This window comes from Cebus imitator, unplaced genomic scaffold (genome assembly GCF_001604975.1).
Source record: "Cebus imitator isolate Cc_AM_T3 unplaced genomic scaffold, Cebus_imitator-1.0 Scaffold37, whole genome shotgun sequence".
Taxonomy (NCBI): Eukaryota; Metazoa; Chordata; class Mammalia; order Primates; family Cebidae; genus Cebus; species Cebus imitator.
Genome location: NW_016107352.1, coordinates 255,322 through 280,110, shown reverse-complemented (window position 1 = coordinate 280,110; position 24,789 = coordinate 255,322). Strand labels below are relative to the sequence as shown.

The 24,789-nt window shown below is 35.9% G+C and overlaps 1 protein-coding gene across 1 annotated transcript in view; it reads right to left on the bottom strand.

The window, feature by feature from the left end:
- Nucleotides 1-24,789, bottom strand: part of VPS50 (VPS50 subunit of EARP/GARPII complex) — a 127,887-nt gene that overhangs the window by 52,545 nt on the left and 50,553 nt on the right. The window contains exons 13-14 of the mRNA XM_017525102.2: nucleotides 14,677-14,809; nucleotides 11,875-11,966 (exon numbers count right to left, since the gene is read on the bottom strand). Of these exons, the coding sequence (XP_017380591.1) occupies nucleotides 11,875-11,966; nucleotides 14,677-14,809 (225 nt within the window). The remainder of the gene's footprint in view (nucleotides 1-11,874; nucleotides 11,967-14,676; nucleotides 14,810-24,789) is intronic.

The following is a 24,789-nucleotide window of genomic DNA, read 5'->3' as shown; positions in this document are numbered from 1 at the left end:
AGAGACGGGGTTTCACCGTGTTGACCAGGATGGTCTCGATCTCTTGACCTCGTGATCCACCCGCCTCGGCCTCCCAAAGTGCTGGGATTACAGGCTTGAGCCACCGCGCCCGGCCAATTAATCAATTTTTAAGTGTTCAGCTTATCTAATTAAAATATAACATCCCTCTCTCAAAAAAAAGCAACAAGCTTTTACATTGCAGGAGACACAAATGCGATCTAAAAACATTTAAAATGAAGGGATAGTCAAAGAATGACCAGGCAGATATGAACAAAATAAATACAGGAATGCAAATAATAATATCAAGCAAATGAATTCATAGCAAAATGCCTTACGGTAAAGTAAGTATTGTTTTAACTGATGTAGGAAATTAAGTGGAGAACAGAAAGTGGTTATTAGTATTTTCTAATCAATCAATATAGCATCCAAATATAAAAAGCAAAAGCAGTTAGAAATGAAAGAAAAACGTGACAAAACTACAATCCTTCTGGAAGATTAAAACTTCTCCTTCAGGAATGCACAGATCAAGAAAACAAAAACAAGTAAGGATATAGATTAGAATAATACAATTAACAAATTTGACTTAATATACATAATTCCATGTGTATTAACAAAGAGGAAATACCTGGTTATTTTTCAAATGCTCCAGGAAGAATTAAAAAAGTTGGTAGCATGCCCTTACAGTACTTATAATCGAACAGCAAAGTCCATTTAATCAAGTCTATTTAAAAGCATCCAAAATAAGAATCCTAACCACAGAATTAACATTGCTCCTCAGCAAACAGTACTGTTACTGATAATAAAATGATCATAAATTCTTCTTTCATTCTGAATGATGTTACTGGATTAAATACAGATTATGATGTCTCAGGTCAATAGTGTTTTGCTTTTGACCTAACCAAACTAAATATAAACTATCAAGAGTCAGAATGGATATTCTGTTGTTATTCTACCATCGTTGATTTCCTCACCATGATTATACTGTGTTGTGTCTTATTTGTCCCAATAGGGATCAAAGCCCAGAAAGAGGTGAGTTTTGGGGAGCAACCCATCAAAGCCAGAAGGAAGGCAACTGAGGAAGGGTCAGGAAACTGGTTACATACAAGGTTGAGCGAATAGGTAAATATATTGAGCCATGCTTCTTGCTGATGGAGAAGGAGATGAGCCCTACAATAGTGGACTGAAATTGGATATATCTATGTGAACTTACAGTTTAAATACACATAGAGAGAAATAAAAATAAATATAGATTTAATGGGGTATGTACATATGTGTGCACATATTTCCTAGCCTATCCACTGAAAGTGACTGAAACCAGTGACACCCCAATAGCAATGATAGCTAACTAAAGCCAGACCCTGGTTTCTACTGGTAAAAAGAACCAGGGCTCAGGCAAAAAGGTACTAAATGAGTCTGGAATAATTTCTGTGAGGAAATAAGAAAATCCTCAAAGAATGATGAAAAAATGTCAGCAAGATACAAAAGCTAGCTTGAAGAGTGCTCTAAATAATCAATTTGGGGCAATATGCCTATAAAATAAATGATAGTAACAGACTATATAATGGATTACGCATGTGTGTGTGCATGTGTTATGTATGTGTGTGCATATACTCATATATGTTATATATTACTTCAACTTAATATAAATAAATGAAGAGGTTCCTAGATTATGGTACCAACTAGTAAATGCTGAAGGAATAACTGTTAGAAAAATCATAATCTGACAATTATAAAAATAAAGAATAATCCAAGCAAGAAAAATAAATAAATGTTAAAACCAGTGAATGACAGTAGGATGCCAATAAATGTTAAGAAATGAGAATTTGAATTAGAAAATATGGTAACTTACTGGCAACCATCAGAACAAAACAATAAATCAAGTAAGAAACATTGGCTCAACAGAAGCTGAAGCTAATGAGTGAATGTTAGATAAGAAAGGGGATATTTATGGGAGTGCATCTTTCCCCAAATAATTTCTCATCACAAAAAGCAAAAGGATAACTTTACAGTAGAGGCATCTTACTCGAGTTAACATCACTAGTGATAAGACAAACTGGAAACAGGTACTACTGGATGACCCTTACTTGTATGATATGTTTTTCAAAAATTTTTGACCTCAAACTAATTGTAAGAGCGCACGCACGCGCGCGCACACACACACACAACTCAAAGGAAGGGACATTCTGCCAAATAACTGTCCTGTAATCTCCAAAAATGTCAAGGTTATAAAAGTCAAAGAAGGGCTGAGAAAGCCTTCTAAACTAAACATGGAAGGGGCATGACAGCTAAATCTAACATGTGACCTCAGATTGGGTCCTTCTGCTATAAATGCAAAAGACATTTCTGAGACAGAGAAACACAAATTGGGTCTCTTGGTGAAAGTTATATATGGGCATTCTTTAGAATGTTCTTACAATTTTTTTGTATGTTTCAAGCAAACAAACAAAAAGATCTTATCTGACCTTTTTGGTGCTTTCACTTCTTCATACAAATCCAGGCTTTCACCTGTTACCAGTTCCTTCAACCTAAAAACATTAACATTTCGGGTCTGCTGGAGCCAAACACTTTTCTCAACATTAGCTTGTTTGAAAATGTCTGGCAGCATCATCATCATTTGGAAACTTAACAGAAAGCTCCAGCCCAGATCTACCAAGCCAGAAGCTCTGGGAATCTGGACCAGCAATCCACATTTTATTAGTAACATGTCTACCAGGTGATTCTGATGCATGCTAAAGTTCACAAACCACTGCTTTAATATAGTTATTTTAAAGTCCATGTCTAGTAGGACCCCATCTGAAATGTGCAGCCAGCTCACAGGGTCCAGGGGGGACTTCACCCACTCAGTGCTGTGATTCAGATCCTGTGCTTACCTCATCCCTCCTGCAACCCATGGTCCACGAGAGCCCTGCCAGACTGAGGGGCACCATGGGTAGTCATGCAAATCTGAGCAGCGGCTCCCTCCAGGCAAGGCAAGTTGTCACAGGGACCTGGGAGGAAGTTTGGACTAACGCCAGCAGGATGGACCATCCCACAGAGGAGGCAGAGTTGAAAGCAGGGAAACAGACCATAAGGCCTGGCAGGCCCCACCTCCACAAAACTCAAACTGAAGCCCTCCCTAGAGAACTTGGCAGCAAATACACCAGTTTGACCCCAACCAGGAAGATGGAGCTCTGGGAGAGACACCATTGGGAAGGCGGGGCCAGTATCACCTGCAAACAAACTCCAGGAAGGACCACCCATCCAACAACCTGACCGAACCCAAGAGAGCCCAGCAACGCCCTCTAAAGGTCAAAAAAGATATATAGCTCCAACCTCAACAGAAAAAATGTCAACTCAAGAGACTGCTGCTGAAATCACCAACTTCAAAGATCAAAGGGAGATAAATCCATGAATATGGGAAAAAACAAACGCAAAAAGGATGAAACCATCAAAGAACACAACACCTCTTCTCCTCCCAGGGATCACAACTCCTCACCATCAAGGGAACAGAAAAGAGAATGAATTTGACAAATTGACAGAAGTAGGCTTCAGAAGGTGGGGAATAACAAACTTCTCAGAGCTAAAAGACCATGTTCTAACCCAATGCAAAGAAACTAAGAACCTTGAAAAAAGGTTAGACGAAATGCTAACTAGAATAACCAGCTTAGAGAAGAACATAAACAACTTGATGGAGCTGAAAAACACAGCACGAGAACTTCACGAGCCATACACAAGTTGCAACAGCCGACTCAATCAAGCAGAAGAAAGGATATCAGAGATAGAAGATCAAATCAATGAAACAAAATGAGAAGGCAAAATTAGAGAAAAAAGTGAAAAAAATGAACAAAGCCTCCAAGAACTATGGGATTATGTGAAAAAACCTAATCTACGCTTGATCAACCTACCTGAATGTGATAGGGAGAATGAATCCAAGTTGGAAAACACTCTTCAAGATATTATCCAAGAGAACTTTCCCAATCTAACAAGGCAGGCCAACATTCAAATCCAGGAAATAGAACACCACAAAGATATTCCTCAAGAACAGCAAGCCCAAGGCACATAATTGTCAGATTCACCAGGGTTGAAATGAAGGAAAAAATCCTAAGGGAGGACAGAGAGAAAGGTCGAGTCACCCAAAAAGGAAAGACCATCAAACTCATAGAGGATCTCTCAGGAGAAACCCTACAAGCTAGAAGGGAGTGGGGGCCAATATTCAATATCCTTAAAGAAAAGAACTTTCAACCCAGAATTTCATATCCGGCCAAACTAAGTTTCATAAGTGAAGGAGAAATAAAATCCTTTAAAGACAAGCAATTGCTGAGAGATTTCATCGCTACAAGACCTGCCTTACAAGAGCTATTCAAAGTACTAAAAAGGGAATGGAACAACCAGTATCAGCCACTGCAAAAATGTACCAAATGGTAAAGAACAACGATGCAATGAAGAAACAATGTCAACTAACGGGCAAAACAACCAGCCAGTAACAAAATAGCAGGATCAAATTCAAACATAACAATATTAACGTTGAATGTAAATGGCCTAAATGCCCCAATCAAAAGACACAGACTGGCAATCTTGATAAAAAGTGAAGACCCATCAGTGTGCTGTATTCAGGAGACCCATCTCAAATCCAGAGACTCACACAAACTCAAAATAAAGGGATGAAAGAAGATTTACCAAGCAAATGGAGAGCAAAAAAAAGCAGGGATAGTAATCCTAGTCTCTGATAAATCGGACTTTAAACCAACAAAGATCAAAAGAGACAAGGAAGGGCATTACATAATGGTAAAATGATAAATGCAACAAGAAGAGCTAACTATACTAAATATATATGCACCCAATGCAGGAGCACCCAGATATATAAAGCAAGTTCTTAATGACCTACAAAGAGACTTAGACTCCCACACAATAATAGTGGGAGACTTTAACACTCCACTGACAATATTAGACAGATCAACAAGACAGAAAGTCAACAAGGATATCCAGGAATTGAACACAGATTTGGACCAAGCAGACCTAATAAACATTTACAGGACACTCCACCCCAAATCCACAGACTATACATTCTTCTCAGCACCACACTGCACTTACTCCAAAATTGGCCAAACAACTGGAAGTAAATCACTACTTAGCGAATGCAAAAGAACGGAAATCATAACAGTCTTTCAGACCACAGTGCAATCAAATTAGAACTCAGGATTAAGAAAAGCACTCAAAACCGCACAGTCACATGGAAACTGAACAACTTGCTCCTGAATGACGAATGGATAAACAATGAAATGAAGGCAGAAATAAAAATGTTCTTGAAAACCAAAGAGAATGAAGACACAATGTACCAGATCCTATGTGACACATTTAAAGCAGTGTCTACAGGGAAATTTATAGCAATAAATGCCCACATGTGAAACAAGGAAAGATCTAAAATTGACACCCTATCGTCAAAATTGAAAGAGTTAGAGGAGCAAGATCAAAAAAACTCAAAAGCAAGCAGAAAACAAGAGGAGCAAGATCAAAAAAACTCAAAAGCAAGCAGAAAACAAGAAATAACTAGGATCAGAGCAGAACTGAAGGAGATAGAGACATGAAAAACCCTTCAAAAAAATCAATAAATCCAGGAGCTGGTTTTTTGAAAAGATCAACAAAGTAGACTGCTATCTAGACTAATAAAAAAAAAGAGTAATTGAATAGATGCAATAAAAAATGATAAAGGGGAGATCACCACCAATTCCTCAGAAATAGAAACTACCATCAGAGATTACAACAAACAACTCTATGCACATAAACCAGTACATCTGGAAGAAGACTAACCCAAGAAGAAGTTGAAACCTGGAATAGTCCAATAACAAGGTCTGAAGTTGAGGCAGCAATTAATGGCCCACCAACCAAAAAAAGTCCAGGTCCAAATGGGTTCACAGCCAAATTCTACCAGATATACAAAGAGGAGCTGGTACCATTCCTGTTGGAAATATTCCAAACAATATAAAAAGAGAGAATCCTCCCTAACTCTTCTTATGAGACCAACATCATTCTGATACCAAAATCTGGCAGAGACACAACTAAAAAAGAAAATTACAGGCCAATATCCATGATGAACATTGATACAAAAATCTTCAATAAAATACTGGCAAACCAAATCCAATAGCACATCACAAAGTTCATCCACCACGATCAAGTAGACTTCATCCCAGGGATGCAAGGCTGGTTCAACATATGCAAACCCTAGAAGAAAACCTGGGCAACACCATTCAGGACATAGGCATAGGCAAGGACTTCATGACTAAAACACCAAAAGCAATGGCAATAAAAGCCAAAATAGATAAATGGGATCTAATTAAACTTAAGAGTTTCTGCACAGCAAAAGAAACAATCATTAGAGTAAACCAGCAACCAACAGAATGGGAAAAATTTTTTGCAATCTACCTATCAGACAAAGGGCTAATATCCAGAATCTACAAAAAACTAAAGCAGATTTACAATAAAAAAACAAACAAACCCATTCAAAAGTGGGTGAAGGATATGAACAGACACTTTTCAAAAGAAGACAAATATGTGGCCAACAAACATATGAAAAAATGCTCATCATTGGTCATTAGAGAAATGCAAATCAAAAACCACATTGAGATACCTTCTCACGCCAGTTAGAATGGCAATCATTAAAAAATCTGGAGACAACAGATGCTGAAGAGGATATGGAGAAAGAGGAACACTTTTACGCTGTTAGTGTGAATGTAAATTAGTTCAACCATTGTAGAAGACAGTGTGATGATTCCTCAAGGACCTAGAAATAGAAATTCCATCTGACCCAGCAATCCCATTACTGGGTATATACCCAAAGGATTATAAATCATTCTATTATAAAGACACATGCACACATATGTTCATTGTGGCACTGTTTGCAATAGGAAAGACCTGAAACCAACCCAAATGCCCATTGATGATAGACTGGACAAAAAAAATGTGGCACATCTACACCATGGAATACTATGCAGCCATAAAAAACGACAAGTTTGTGTCCTTTGTAGTGACATGGATGAATCTGGAAACCATCATTCTCAGCAAACTGACACAAGAACAGAAAACCAAATACCACATGTTTTCACCCACAGGCAGGTGATGAACAATGAGAACACTTGGGCATAGGGAAGGGAACAACACTCACAAGGCTAGGTGGGTGGGGTAGGGGAGGGGAAGGATAGCGAAGCGGGGCAGGGAGGATGGGGAGGGATAACACTGGGAGAAATGTCTGATGTAGGCAATGGGGCAGGGGCACGGGGATGGAGACAGGAAACCACCGTGGCATATATGTACCTATGTAACAATCCTACAGGATGTGCACATCGACCCCAGAGCCCAAGTACAATTAAAAAAAAAAAAAAGTGGCTGTGGGTCTGTTCTCTCCTAGGAAGGGATCAGCACTTCCCTGATTTAGTTTATTTGGGTTTCCTTGCCTCTTCATCTCTAATAATTTTTTTTATATATGTAAAAGCATTACTTTATATATATCTTGATTAGTCCTGAGGTTAGAGTAGGAGAGATGGTCTCTTGCAACTTTCTACATACTAACCGAATGTAGAAATCATTAAATCAATTCAATTTTCAAGAATCAGCAGTATAACAATACAGGTTATATACCTGTAAATAGTCTGCTACAAAAATTTATAATTTGTATATACATATCAAAGCACTGACTCTTCTGTGGTGTAGGAATAAATCCTGGAAGGAAAAAACTCCCCTTTGATTATGGGTAAATTTTCTGCCTTTATTCCAACTCTTACTTTTTGTATTGCTTTATATGAATCCATCCTTAGCCAACCATGCTTTGGAATTCAGGATTTCAGATGTTCAAAAGGTATACATATTACATATACATAACATCCCCATTGGGGTCTGGGCCAACATTCCAAAATCAAACACAATATTCCTGCAGTGTATGAATGTTCACCTTAACAGGGTAAGTAAAAACTATCAACAGCCTAATGATAATACTGGCTAGGTTCTGCTGTCAAATGAATTCAATTCAGGTCAGCTTTTGCCTGCTAAATGTGTTACCAAAAGAACTTTTGTCTTTCAGGGCTTTTGCTTTCTTTACTGCAGTGAGCCTTGCAATTTCAGTTTAATAACTATTCAGTGAGTTCCTAAAGTATGCAAAGTCTGTTCTAGACATAGTTGAGAACCGGGATTGTTAATGTAAAAGGGACTGGAGAGTAAAAGAGACTGAGGAGTGGTGGAAATTAAGATACTCTAAAGCAGGTGTGTCCAATCTTTTGGCTTCTCTAGGCCACAATGGAAGAAGAATTGCCTTCGGCCACACATAAAATATGCTAACATTAATAATTGCTAATGAGCTAATAATAATAATAATAATAAATTTAAAAATCACAAGAAAAATCTCACAGTGTTTTAAGAAAGTTTACCAATTTGTGTTGGACCACATTCAAAGCTGTCCTGGGCTGCATGTGGCCCATGGGTCATGGGTTGGACAAGCTTGCTCTAAAGCTCAAAACCTAAAACACAAGAATCTATACTTAAAAATATGATGACTTCCATTAAACTGGTCAAATGCTTAAATAAGAACAGCTTTACTAAACTTTATGTTTAACAGATTTTCCTATACCAGGAATGCCATCAGGTTGCCAAACTGAATGGAAACTAACTATATAAAGTGCCAAGTCAGTATTTCAAAGTACACTGAATTACTAGAAATTCTATCATAGGTTGTACAATTAAGGCCTATTGAGAGACTAAGTCAGAAACAAATCACATCTGATCCTGGCTGTATATTCAATAACTATAAGATTTTCCCTTCTTTTACACATAATACTCAGAAAAAAGTCAGCCTAAATCCACAATTAATGATAAATTAATATGTATTTAATTTTAATGTTTAATATGGTTATATGAGTTTGAGTCATATGACAAAATATATGTCAAACCTCTTACAACCACCACATAAATTTTAAATACTAAAGTATGAAATCAAATAGCATATCCAATACATTATTAAAATTTAGAAGATGACTAAATTATAAATATTAACTGATTCATGAATAAATGTATGTTTCCAAAATACAATTTCCTATACCATTTTTTTCAAAACAAATCCTATATATAAAGACACATGCACATGTGTATTTCTTGCAGTGCTGTTTACAATAGCAAAGACCTGGAACCAACCCAAATGCCCATCAATGATAGACAGGACAAAGAAAATGTGGCACATCTACACCATAGAATACTATGCAGCCATAAAAAATGACAAGTTCATGTCCTTTGTAGAGACATGGATGAATCTAGAAACCATCATTCTCAGCAAACTGACACAAGAACAGAAAAACAAACTGCATGTTTTCACTCATAGGTGGGTGATGAACAATGAGAACACTTGGGCACAGGGAAGGGAACAACACTCACAGGACTAGGTGGGGCAGGGAGGAGAGGGGAGGGGAGGGACAGTGCAGGGGGAGGTGGCGAGGGATAACATTGGCAGAAATGCCTGATGTAGGTGACAGTGGAGTGGTGGTTGGGATGGAGACAGCAAACCACCATGGCATGTATGTACCTAGGCAACAATCCTGCAGGATGCAGGAAGTGCACATGTACCCCAGAGCCCAAAGTAAAATAAAAAAAAAAAAAAAGTGGCAGTTTCCCCTGCATGTTCTTTCTCTCCTACTGCCATGAAAGAAAGTGCTTGCTTTTCCTTTGGCTTCCGCCATGATTGTCAATTTCCTGAGGCCTCCTCAGCCATGTGGAACTGCGAGTCAATTAAACCTCTTTCCTTTATAAATTACCCAGTCTTAGGTAGTATCTTTATAGCAGTGTGAAAACAACTAATATAGTGAGACTGTGGAGAAATGGGAAAGCTTATATATTGTTGGTGGGAATGTAAACTAGTTCAGCCACAACGGAAAGCTGTTTGGAGATTTCTCAAGAAACTTAAAATAGAAGTACCATCTGACCCAGCAATCCCACTAGTGGGCATATATGCTAAGGAAAATAACTTATTCTGTCATAAAGACACATGCATCTGTATGTTCACTACAGCACTATGCACAATAGCAAGGACATGAAATCAACCTAAGTGCCCATCAACAGTGGATCAGATAAAGAACATGTAGTACATATATACCACAGAATACTGTGTAGCCATAAAAAAGAACAAAATTGTTCTTTCGGTCTTTTGTAGGAACATGGATGGAGCTGGAGGCCATTATCCTAAGCAACCTGACCTAACACAAGAACAGAAAACCAAATACCACATGTTCTAACAAGTGGGAGCTCAACATTGAATACACATGACTGTAAAAATGGGAACAAGAGATACTAGGGATCACTAGATGGAGGAGGGAGGGGGGAGGCGTGGGCCAAAGAACCACCTATTGGGTACTATGCTTATTGCTTGGATGGCTGAAGCCTCAGTGTCATGCAGTTTACTCATGTAACAAACCTTCACAGATACTCTTTTTCCATAATAAAAGTTGAAATGTCAAAAAAAAAAAAAAAAAAAAAAAAAAGATGGTCAAGCTGGGCATGGTGGCTCATACCTGTAATCCCAGCACTTTGGGTGGCCAAGGCAGAAATATCGCTTGAGCGCAGGAGTTCAAGACCAGTCTGGGCAACACAGCAAGACCCCATGTCCACAAATAATAATTGACAAAAATTAGGCATGGTGGTGCACATCTGTGGTCCCAGCTACTTGGGGCTGAGGAACAAGAATCACCTGAGCCCAAGAGGTCAAGGCTGCATTGAGCCATGACTCTACCACCACACTCTAGCCTGGGTGACAAAGTGAGACCCTGTCTGAAAAAATAAAGAGAAATAAAGAAAAAAAGATGGTCAAAATAAAGATCAGCTTCATTAGAAAAATCAAAAACACATTTTAAAAGACCATAACATGGCCAAAGGGTCTACAGTCTTCCAAGTTTCAAAGAAGTTCAAAAGAGTAAGTTATTTTCAAAGGAATTACACTGTGATCTAAGAAGTAACAAATTATCTGATTACAACAACTGAAAAACTTAATAAGCTACTGCTATGGTCTGAATGTTTGTGTGTACCCAAAGTTCCTATACTGAAATTCTAACCTCCAAGGTGATAATATATTAGGAGGTGGGGCCTTTGTGAGGTGATTAAGTCATTAGGGTAGAGCCCTCATGAATGGTATTAGTGCCCCCTATAGAGGGGACCCCAGAGATCTCCCCCATCCCATCTACTATATGAGGACTGAGCAAGACAGTGTCTATGAACAAGGAAGCAGGCCCTCCCAACAATGCTGGCACCCTGATCTCTGACTTCCAGCCTTTAAAATTCTGAGAAATAAACTTCTGTTGTTTATAAACTATCCAGTTTGGAATATTTTGTTATAGGAGCCCAAATGTTGACTTTTAAAGCCAGATATATTCAGCCAATAAGCATCTAAGATTCCCTCAAGGCACAAAGATCACTGACTGAGAAAAAAAAAAAAATCTTCATTCTAAACTATATTCTGACCTAAGTATGCCACCTGCTTAGTTACTCCTTTTTTAAAATTAACAGAATAAAAAAATTCAGAAAACACAGATAAATAAAAATAAACAAAACATCTCACTAAAAAAGCATACATTTATTTAGGATAGCAGAAATTCGCTAGGCCTCTAAAACAAAAGATATACTCAAGGCATATGTGACTATTTCCAATGGAGATTTTCAATTAAAAGACTTTTTTTTTACTGCTACTTACAGTTCAAATACAGTCACCAAATACATTACAGAAATTAAATGATAGCCTAATTCCAAACAGAAATATATGATTAAATCTGCGAAGAATACACAAATAAAAAATTTAAAACTGAATTTCTAAAACAACTTTGACCTGACATTTCTACTGCTTCTGTGAAAAAAATAATTTTAAAAAAACCAAACCTGCCATATTCGTGAAAGTCCATGTTCTAATTTCTTTTTTATGTAGCCACGATCAAAATTAGTTTCTTCAGTACCTATCATGTTACTCCCTTCTGAAAATAAAAGAAAACATATATTTTTAGATTTAATCCAATGTGTGTGTGTTTTCCAAATAATTTCTATTTGGCCTCTCATATATTGTAAGTCTATGTTAAGATACATGAAATATGTTCAATATTTATACAATCAAAACAATGGCAAAAATAGGTATTAGAATTAAACACATTTGATAAGATAACATAAACTTAGACCAGGAAATGCTAAATATACCTAAGACCACTCAGATCACATGTGACTGAGGCTGAGACTCCACCTGAGTCAGTGTGGTCCCAGAGACCAGGTTCTCAGTGAGCATACTGCCTACTGCAAGACCATGTAAAAGGCTGTGAGAAGGGCATTACAGGACCAGTTAACTGAATTATCAATTAATATGCATACTAAGAGGACAGTCTACATCATGAACAGCTCAGGCAGTGAAGTGATAATGTACACGTTTTATATTTTTCATGATGAATAACAGTTTTATCCACTCCAGATAAACAATTTAACAATGTCTAGTTTAATAGGTAAGATCAATGATCTTCCTCCAAACAACTCTCCCCCTAAAGACAACTGAAAAATACAAACACACATTTATATTAAAAAGATGAAGCTTTGAGTGAATAACTTGTGCAGAACACCTAAGTGAGTATGTTACCATCTTGTCTCAGATTGGGAAGGTGTCCACTGATAACTAGTAAAAAGCCCTTGGAAATACCAGACCTCAGATACATAGATACATGACTACTTTGCCTCTGAGTACTCCTAGAACATAAGCCATATATGCATGGTATGGACTCAGCAGCCTAAGGCAGTACACCTGAACTATAGCTTTAGAGTTTTACCTTAGAACATTAATGTATTAGGTTACCAAACGGTATCAAATACTATCACTAAAGAGATACAGCAGATAAAATCTAGAGTCCTCTTCAGTTTTACGAAGTTCCATGGAGAGTAATGTTCAGTTTACTAATTTCTACAATTTTATTCCTGAATATGAAAGGATTAATTTCAGGTGAACAAATAACTTTTTACAGTCCTAGATACTATCAGCTGACTACTTCAGCACTTGAATATCCATCAAATATACAGATTAGGGTCAAGAAATTTTAGCAAAGAGGATTGAGTAATAAGGATCAAATAGAGTTTTAAGTTTGACTCAGTACTCCAGTGAATGTAAACTATTGGCCTAAAGCAAAAAGCTAGCTTCACCATGATGAATATATAGATAACTGTCACCTAAATTCTTCTATCTAAAATACGTGTTAATTCTATTCCAAACTTTACCTTTGGTCTCTCCTTAATGTACTGGAAAAACAAATATGGCTTAACAGTCTCCAGGTATTTCACTATTATTATATTATCTCTTGATCCATTTCCTTTCCTGATATTCACCACCAGCAGTATAAGTACTTTACATGTTCTCCAAGCTTTACAATGACCGTGCAGGGTAGATGTGTTACTTCTCTAAGGGTTTTGTTTTGTTTTGCTCTGCTTTGTAACTGGCCATTTTTAGGAGCAAACTGAAATGTGGAAAAACTAAGCAGGGTCTTCAAATTCTCACCTTTGGTAAATGGAAGTGAAAACTTGAAGCCAGGCCTCTCAGATTGTAGAGTCCATGGTCCGGGGGTAGTACAGGGGTAAGAGTATAAGTTTGGGGTAAAAATAGTCTGAACGGGAGTCCTGGCTGTGTGCCCACCCTTCTCTCTGCCTTCTCCTCTTCTCTTTCTTCCTTTACTCTTCCCAACAATACTTCTAAATAGATAAAAATCCATACATGGAATTTTTCTCTTATTTTGTTTTCTAATTTTATGAGCTTCTTATAAGTCAAGAAAAAGATTAAACTTATGCCTTCTAAACCACCAAAATGTTTAATTAAACAGTGAAATTTGGGTGTGTTGTCCACTCACCAAACAGCAAAAACCAAGCACCTCAGAAATTGGAAGTGACTAAAGTAACTTGATTAAATAGCAACAATAAATTGCATGTAATATTTAAAAAATGTACAGTATAATTTATTTTGTCTGTATTAAACAAAACGCTGATGAAATCACTTACTATTTTTATAAGTATTCTGAATATTCAATCTCAGCTACTGTTCAAGGATAATCACTTAAGGTCTATAACTATACAAATGAAGCAATTTAAACAGAATGACTAATAAATACAATAATTTTTTCAAAGACTTGTTCTTTATTGTTTAGCTGACTGTACCATAGTCATTTAAAGTTACATTTTCCATTAAAAGATGAATATTTTAAAACATGATTTTTAAAATGAAATTCTAATCATTTTCAGGAAGGAAAGTATCAATATAATTATTAATTCTTAGAACCTAGCTTTATTACTGTAACTTGAAAACTGACCAAATAGATTAATATTGACCATCTAGCATTACTTTCACAGTAAATTTAGACAGACTAATGTCTTATCTAGTTTGCAACTAATAATATTAACAACAAAAATTTATAAATTCAGTCCTAAAGCCATCACTTCTGGAAACTGGTACTACGTACCGCTTAAGAAGTCCCTTGGCCCAGTTACTCTCTAAAGGTAACAGAACATTTGAAGTAGCTGAATCACTTTCTTTGCTGAACATTTAGCCTATGGTCATTTTAATCCTTGAAATCCAAAGGCATTCCTGCCCCTTTCCTTTCTTCTTACTCCAGTAATGTGGGATATTTATAGTTCAATTTTTTAAATAAAATAAAAATGTTTTCCTACCTGAAGCGGAAGCACTATCCTCATTGTCATGCTTTTCGTGCCATTCCATAGTCCTGTAATAGCTGAGCATAACTTCCCACAGTGCTTTGCACAGGTCTGCAAGGCATGGAATATAGCTGTCTGGTGTAACATGCTAAAGAAAATGAAAAGAGACAACTTTCAAATTATTATGTTAGTTACAACAAAATATGTAATTAAATATATTCAAAAATGAGAGATAACTAAGAAAATTTCTTCAACTGACATATCTAAAAAGAAAATTCAATGGTAAGAAAAAAAAAATTTAAGTAATTCCCATCTCAATATGGCTTTCTCCTACACATTAAGAACATCAGCCCATATGCTGTGAATTAAACTGTAGTCACGGAACCATAAAGGAATGACTGAATTAGCAGTTGGTCTCATAAGTAGCAGTGTAAACATCCTCAAATACCTTTTTTGAAAGACATGATCCTAAACATGCAAAGACAGCTTTACATGGCCTGGACCTCAGTCACAACTTGCAAAAAGGAGGTTGGATTTACAGTTTTATCATTTCATTTGTGTAAATTAAGTACACATCTCTGACAATTTCTAAGTTTTTTAATCTCTGCCTTCTCCTCTTTCTTTCCCTTGGAATAGATATTCTATATTGGACAATAACGTTTTAAAGTAACTTCTAACATAAACAAGGCTATGAAACAATATGTTATCTCAAATCTTCTCCCTAATGGAAATGCATGAATTTTGTTTCCCTTTGTAAAGACAATTTGCCATTGTGCTTTTTTGTTCTATTCTATTTTGCAGGCTTCCCATTTATCATAATGCAGCAATTGCGCTATCATCTGGGATTTTCCAGCATTTCTTTAGTTCATGATCAATCGACCACAACTTATGCTGATAAAATACTGAAAGGTGAACACTGGTGTAAGTAGACTCCTCAAGATAAACAGCCAGTAGAAATAAGCTATGGCATGGTGTGGTTGATGATCCTGATGTCACAGTTAGTAGTGGTCCTTGCTCCTTCAAAAGGCTTTTTCTTCCCATAATGATCTCTCTCTCTAAACTCATTCACCAAAACATTTATTTGGCAATTAAGTTTATCAAATCTTTGAAACTAAACTAGGAATTACTAAAATAAAGAAGTTAAGCTCTGGAGTCAGACTGTGGGGTTTATGCCAAGAATGCTATAATGGCTTAATCTTACAAAATCCATTAATATAATTTGCTCTATTAATAGGCATAAGGAGAAAAATCAAATTATTATCTCAATAGATGCTGATTTTTTAAAAATTTTTTTCTCAAAGTGGGCTTTAAGAAACCTCAAAACCCACTCCTAACAAAAACGTATGAGGAAATAAGAAGGAAAAGGTATGTACCTAATATGAGAAAACTCTAAGGCACAACCACTGAAGTCACAAACAAAACAATGATGCCCATTATCTCTACTACATGTAACTGTTTACACTGCTATTTATGAGAACACTTGTTAATTCAATAATGTCTTCCTGGTTCTGTGACTACAGTTTGATGCACAGCATATGGGCTGCTATTTAACAATGATTCAGAAGTACAAGCCAACACAATTAGATTACAGAAAACAGAGGCAAAATAATTGGAAAAGAAGAAATAAAACTATTTATATCTGCTAGTGACATAAAAATACACCTGGAAATTCCTAGAAAACCAATAATAAAATGAATTCAAACAGTAAAAGAATTCAGCAAGGTAGCAATTTATAAAATGTACATGCCAAAACCAATAGCATTTGTATACAAATATCCATTTAGAAGATATATTGAATGAGAAACCCTCATTTATAATAAAAACAAGAGAGAATTTTTAGGAATTTAACAAGAAATGATAGAAAACTATGAAGAAAACCATGAAACACCCCCAAAAGACATAAAAATAGATTTGAACAAATAGAAAGAAACCCCTTATTCTTGGTTAGGATATCTCAACATGATAAGATGTCAATGTTCCTTAATATATAAATTTACTAAGATACCAATGAAAAAAGTCCAGAAAAAGATCTGGCCTCATATAAAAATATGGTATATGATAAAGACAGCATCTCACATCACTTAGATGAAGATAGTCTTTTCTTCACAAATAGTATTGGGAAAACTGTATAGTTAGCTGGAAAAAGATAAAATTAGACATATTCCTCAAGAATATGCAAGAATAAACTACAAATAAATAAGAGATTTAAATGTCAAAAAAAACTATACCAGAAGAAAACATGAATCAATTTCTAACATTGATATAGAAAAAGACTTACTAATTACAACACAAAATTTACAAGTAATAAAAGTAAAATTTGATATTACTATATAAAAATAAAAACACAATTTGTATAGCAAAAAACACCATATGTGAAGTCAAAAGACACATGACAACTCTGTAAAATATTCACAACATAGATTCACACTAAAGACCTGATATCCCACATTTATATAGAATTCTTAAAAGTTTGGGGGGAATAAAAGACTAAAAATCCTATCCAAAAAATGAGAAAAAATGCACATGAACACATTTCATAAACAGAGATATAAAAATGGCCCTTCAACACAGCAAAGCATGTTCAACTTTACTTGTAATAGGACAAATGTAAATTAAAATTACAAGAAGATGCAGATTCTCACCAATCTCAATCTTAAAGTTGACCACTGACAAAGATTCTCTCCTTAATCAAACTCTAGTCAGGTTCCTCTGAGCTATCTTCTTAACCATGGCCTAAAAATACTGGAACAAAACACCTAACAGTTTCTTATGGCTCAAGCCACACCCCTAGGATGACTTCAGCCCCGCCTTAAAGTGCCTGCCTGAAAAAACTGAAGGCTATCAAAAAAACGTAGTGTTTGTTCCAACATCTGAGGATAGTTGGATCCAACATCTGTCCTCCAGTCTCTGTGAGAGGGTAGAAGCCTAACTTCCATAAACATCAGTTAGCAAACACAAATGGGTTTACAAGGACCAACTTCCTTCTCACTTTTTGTAAATGTTCACTTTTCCGATTCCATTAACCCCCTGCTCAACCCTCCACGTGAGCCCACTTCCCTCATTCTTCCTTTAAAAGCTGCCCAATCATCTTTGTATAAATCAAAGTTAAATCAGTTCACACTGGACTCTTCCCTATTACAATAGTATCTTACTGATTAAAACCTGTCCTCAACACTTTAACTAGTATTGTCAAAGATAACTTCATCTTTGACATCATATATGCTCTGCTGGAAAGGTTGTGATTAAACGGGCACTCTCATACTTTGCTAATGCAAAATAGTGCAATCCCAAGGAGGGAATTTGTCACGATCTAACAAAACCTACATGTGTATTTTCTCTTAAACCCAGCAATTCTACTTCTAGGAATTTAAACTGAAGGTATACCTCAAACATTGTGAAAATGCATATGCACAACGTTATTTATTAAAGGATTATTTGTAATTGAAAAACACTGAAATATATTTAAATGTCCAAACATAGGAGATTCATAGAACTTTATTCGTGCATACAAAAGAGAACTTTGCAGCTGTGAAAAACAATTTTGAGTAATTTCTCACATTTACTTTTATAATAGCTACCCTTACAATGAGCCAGTCTTACTGTTTTTCTTTGGTGATATGGTTTGGCTGTGTCTGTCCTCACCCAAATCTCACCTTGAATTGTAATAATCCCCATGTGTCAAGAGCAGGGCCAGGTAGAGATAACTGAATCATGGGAGTGGTTTTCCCCCATACTGTTCTTGTGAGAGTAAATAAGTCTCATGAGATCTGATGTTCTTATAAGTGGAGTTCCCTGACCAAGCCCTCTTGCCCGCCACCATGTAAGATGAGACTTTGCTCCTCATTTGCCTATTGCCATGATTGTAAAGCCTCACCAGACATGTGGAACTGTGAGTCAATTAAACCTCTTTCCTTTATAAATGACCCAGTCTTGGGTATGATTTTATTAGCAGTGTCAGAACAGACTAATACACTTGGTTTTAACACATAATTACACCTGACATAACTATTATACCATACATATATGACGAAAGCCAACACCAATACACAGGATCAGGAAAAGGCTAAAAGCATTTTCCAAGGACAAAGCAAAGCAAAAATCCCAAAAAGTTCTGGGCTGTAACTCAGCAACCATAACCCCAAATAAAGGTACTCCTCTACATGTCAATTTTTCTAACTTTCATTAGCCCAACTTTGCATAAGTTCATATATTATACAAATAAATTTAATCTAAGTATATCCCAATATTCCTTCTGGTAGGTAAGAGAAAGGCAGTGTTAGTCATATTTTTTCCCAAAGAAAAATTATGACTGTACAAATAATTGTGTTATAGTCCTCTAATTAATTTCTATTATACTTCTCGCAGTTTAACAAACCAGAAAATTAAAACTGAGACCTACTATTTTCTATTCTCCAGCCAACCACTGTCCAGCTACACTATTTGACTATTTATTTGAAAAAAACGAGGTCCTTCATTATGTTATCTCTTGAGGGTTTGCTGAAATTTAACAGGTTTGGATAAGATAATACACACAGAGATGTTAATGTGAATCTTTTTTTCAAAAAAAGTTAAAGTTACATAGTGAAGTTATAGCAAGCCTTTCTTCTCATTGAACTGATTCAAGGGTAAATAATCCAGAGATCTAGCTAAACCACTGCACATACCTAAACATCTCCCAAAAGAACCAAAATTGTATTATCTTCAAATACATTCACGTGTAGAAACGTAAGACTATGATATATGCAGCACCAGCAAAGAGATGATTCTTGCCTAAGTTTATATTCTAAAATAGAAACAAATTTAAACATTTTATTAAATACATAACAACAAATAGTTTAAGAAGAAAAGGTGAATTGGGATTGACTTTTTAAAAAACAATGTGTTTGATAAATTTAAGCCCAGCTATGTTAATCTCTGAAGGTTATACTGGCAATAAGTTAACAGTCATTTCATTTTAAAATTGGGCCTCTTTCCATTATGCCATGCAACCAACTGGTGTCAATTCTCACACTGACAAATGCTTCTCCTGCATTTAACATCACATAACTAAAATCATTTGCAACTAATATTTTCTAATTACTTTATAAAAATCACCTCCAAATTTCAGTTAGAGAATGTTATTACAAAGACATGAATGAATCATAATGAAAGAGATTCAAAGAAGCCAGAGAATAAGCAAATAATTACACAGGTAATTAAAAAATAAAAGGTAGGCTAAGAGAGGAACCTGAGTGTTCCACCCTAACATCAATTCTTCACATATCCAGAGCACAATGGAAAGAGACCAAATAAAGAATTGGAATCCCTGGATTCCAGCTGGCATTAGTTCCACAAGTTACCAGTCACAGACCTTAGACAATAAACCACTCTGGTTCTCAGTTTCACCTGTCATAAACATGTTAGCGGTATCTGGATCTTCCTGTTTCATCAGTGATTGAAGTCATTCGTTTATTACTAAATACCTAATATTGAAACAGAGTTCAGGTTAAGGGGAGACTCATTTGTCATCATACTAGGAATATCATAGCAGAGAAGCACCGTATTATAATCCCAGATCTATGTTCACATCACATATAGAAAATAGCAATGAAAGTCTTGATTGAATCAATTTAGAAAATATTCACAAAGTAAGACACGCCCAAGAGCTAAATAACATTATCTTGAAATTTTTTAAGAATAGATAAGAAATCGAAATTACCGAATATTTCTGTGTTTTAAAGCTATTTTCCAATGCTACTCTTCAACTGAAAAGCCAGTAGCATCAATTTATTTAGCAAAGGTTGTGAAGTGAGGGGAAAAGATAAAATAGGCATGTAATCTTTGGGAAATATCCCAAAAAACAAACACAAAAAGGAAATTTTAAGCATCCTGATTTTTAAAAAATCCACAAACTCTATAACAGAGACAACATACATATCTAATAAATTTGGTGATCAAAAAGGGTAAAAAATATCCTACGAGGAAGGATTTGGAGAAGATGAACAAATCTGCATGTCCCATGCAAGAAGCTCACATTTCCACTATTCTTCACAATTCAAACACAAAAATTCACTCCTTAATCCAATCTTGATTAAGACTTTCACAAAATCCACAAATCTGATTTCCCCGTCTCTTATCACTGTCAGTTCAGAGTGACACTTGGCACCTTTCATTTCTACTATTAACCATCTCAATCAACCTACTTGGTTAAAATAAAAATGATGGAACTAGCTTATCAAAACCAGCAACATCTCAGTCTTGATTATAAAATGTAAGTTTAGGCCATTTTCAAAGAACAGTGTAAATCCAGAAATGCATATAAGCAGCCTTTATAAGTTTAAAGCACACAATGAAAGAATGTCATCTTATGAAAGTTATTTAAATTCGAAGTAAAGCAGTAAATACGGCGGCAGGCGGCGGGGAGGGAGCTGCTAGTTAGTCTTTTGCTTCTTATTCTATAATTTACTTTAATACCCATAAGAAATCTCTATCACCAAATCCCTAGAAAAATTTCAAAGTAATGCTTTTTATTTCAGAACATCAACATAAAAAATCTTAGGGATGGTTGTAATGAATTATTTTGTTCTTATTCCACGTTTTGATTTAGCACTCTAATCACATCCTAACAAACATAAAGGGAACAGATGTTTTGGCATCCTCACAGAGATCCAAAACTCCCAGTGCCTCCACCACCCAAAGCACACACAGTGATAGACGGATTTCAAAAAACAACAAAGGGTTATCAATATCTTTAGATGAATGCTGTTAGCACTACAAGCTCATATCATCAGAAGCTGCTGGGGACAATCCTGCTGAGTGGCTTCTGAAAACATGCTGCTGGTCAAAACAGCACTAGGCCCACGGAGTTGAAAACATCTCTGGCCGGGGGTGGTGGCTCACGCCTGTAATCCCAGCACTTTGGGAAGCCGAGGTGGGCGGATCACGAGCTCAAGAGATCGAGACCATTCTGGCCAACATGGTGAAACCCGTCTCTACTAAAAATACAAAAAATAGCTGGGCATGGTGGCGTGTGCCTGTAGTCCCAGCTACTCGGGAGACTGAGGTGGAAGAATCGCATGAACCCAGGAGGCGGAAGTTGCAGTGAGCTGAGTTTGCCCCACTGCACTCCAGCCTGGCAACAGAGCTAGACTCCATCTCAAAAAAAAAAAAAAAAAGGAAAACATCTCTGGGGGTAAGTAACTCTGGACCTACGGAACTGTTTGGGCCAGCAGTTACAAGATCTCTCCAATATCTAAGTACTTCTGTGAGGGCCTACATGTATGAAATATGATTATCTTAAGATTCTAACCACTGGAAACCAGAGAGGTAGTACTGTATAGTGAAAAGAGCACTGAACAAGATGAAATGTGTTTGGGCCTGGAGCCCAACTTTTTGACTTACTTGATCATGACTCCTGCATAGCAATTCATGTATCTAAATTCCAAGAGGTAAAGCAAATCTCCTAGAATCCCTCTGAAGCTTTAAAAACTATTAGTCTCCATAAACAAAAATATGCATATGCTTTTAGCAAAACTGGATTCATTCATGATTTAAAAAACAAATATAAATGGGCAGAAAAACATTCACTCTCATCTACCAGACATTTTATCATTAATGCTAAATATGTACATACACATAAGACATGTAGTAGGTATGATATTAATAATCCCAACCTGGAATTAAGTAACTAGCACCGGTTAAATTGTGAAATAAAAAGTTCTTCTTTAGTTTGCAGGTTATTCTAATTGCTGTTAAATGGCTTTAATCAAATAGCTCACTATTATAAAACAAGCAAAGCATGTATAATCAGAACATGTAATTATCTTCAAAGTTTCAGGTGATAAGATGCTACTAGTAACCTCCATGCTGTCTGAGATAACAAAAAAAGGAACTATTTAAATATAAAAACACTAGCAAATAAAGAATCAGGTTTTTGGCAGGTTTCAAAAATGGTTTCCTTTCAGGCAAGGTGGCCTAAAAATGGCTTCCTACTAGTAAATTTATTTTTTTCTTTCTTCTGGCAGCTGTGTGCCACCATATAAAGATGGGTTGGCTTTTTTTAATCTCCAATCCAATCCCCCTCCCGAAAAATATCACCCAGCAGTCTAAATGTAATAACATTTGATAATGTTAAGGGTTCTTAGATATGAAAATATAGAGGCCTTGCCAGACCTGGACCAGTGTCAAGTGAACAGAATACCCCTCCACTTCCAGTCAAGAGAGTAACACTGGTTACCCAGATAAATGGTTCCCCAAAGCATGTGCTCCATAGGCACTCATTATTCCCTGGGTGCATTAGAAACAACCAAACCACGATACTGAAAAATCCGCTTAAACCAAGCCAGACAATCTACTGTTCCTTCCACTTGCCCTGTGCTTTCTTACTTTCATGCCATTGCTCATGATATTTCCTTTCCATTCCTGGACACACACTGCTCTTGTGCACATTGAAATCTGAGACCCAATTTTTACCTCCCTTACAAATCTCAAAGAGATATTTTGACCCCTTGGATACTTTATGCCATTTGGCCTTTTCTTACTCTACCTCTGAACATAATTAATGTGACCTTAACTAGATTATAAACTCTTTAAAGTCTTATTTGTTCTTGCTGATCTGAACTCACGACTGAGTAAGAAAACCTCAGTAATGACAAGGGAACTGGTTTACACTTAGCAGGTTATAGTGCTAAGAATATGAAGTCTGTGTCTTCTACCAGAAACCATGAAATAGTAACAGGCTAGCTTATTAGTTTGCAAGTAGAATAAAATTTCAGACTCTTCACAGTTTTTGATGATCCAGAGAGAAAATGGCAGGGAAAAAAAGGAAGAAATGAATAAACTTTCCTTACCTATCTTTTGGTCATTAAGTTTTAATTTTAAAAATTATCAAAACCTACTTAAATCTAGAAATCAGTACATAAAATTATATGCTACAGAATTAGCTAGGCACTCCATATATGCGATAAGAATAAATCTGACAGCTGAATTCTCAGTTCATTCTGAAGCTGACCTGAGCAAACCAAGTAAATTATAATATTCTTAGAAGTGAAAAGGTTTCTCTCTTCAACCAAATATTCAAATTTGTAGCATTCAGCAAGAAAGGTCTACTCACCTATACAACCACATCAAGCAAATTAACCTCAACAATCAATGTAATGTTTAATTTCCTTGTCATCACAAATATGCCTGAGTGATATGCAACACAAATTACTTTTGATATGCTACCTTCTGGCATCTGACGATTTTGGTATAAAATAAAAGATAATCAGCTTTCATGTGCTTAGGGAAAGGGATAAAAGCAGACGCTGCTGATCAAGAATGTAAGTTGAAATACCATTTTTATAGAGCAATTTAGGAAACAAAAACCAAAAGCCTTTAAAATGTAAAGCCTTTGAAAGGCAATGCAAAGTCATTTCTAGTGATTTATCCTAAAGAAACAATTAAAGAAGTACGCAAAGATTTAGCTTTAAGAGTATTTACTACAGTGTTGTTCATAATGACAAAAGTTGGAAATAACATAAATATCCAAGAACAGGAAACCAGTTATTAATCCACAGAATCTCTTACACTGAAATACCATTTAGTCATTAAAAATTATACAAGTAGCGTATTTACTGAAATGGAAAAATTGTTTATAATGTAACAAGTGGGAAAAAAGTTATAAAAGTTTGTGCAGCTACTTTTAAAAGCTGTAAGGCTTATATACAAATTAAAAGAATCAGCTTTGCATGCAAACATATACAATTTCTACTTTCTTCTTTTTGCTAGTGTCTTTTCCTACAATTAATGTTTTAGTTGCATAAAATATGCATATTTTTAAGAGAATGTATATTAATGATTGCTTAATTTTAGCCACTATTTACATAACTTACATTATGTCTAACCCTATAAAGACTGTGAGTAACATAAAGACATATAAATAACATACCAGTTTAAGAAGCTGGAAAACAGAAAAGAAGATAAGGAGGCAGCAGTTAATCCTTAGAGAACCCAAAACAAAATGGGTTCTAAACATGAACATTATCATTAACTTCCTGCAGCTTATCATCCATAGTAAAGAGAGTCAATACACTCTCACAGTATCCCATGAGAGAAAATATTAATTCCTCACAAAAGAAAGTATTCTAAGAATTTAGGAACAGAAACATG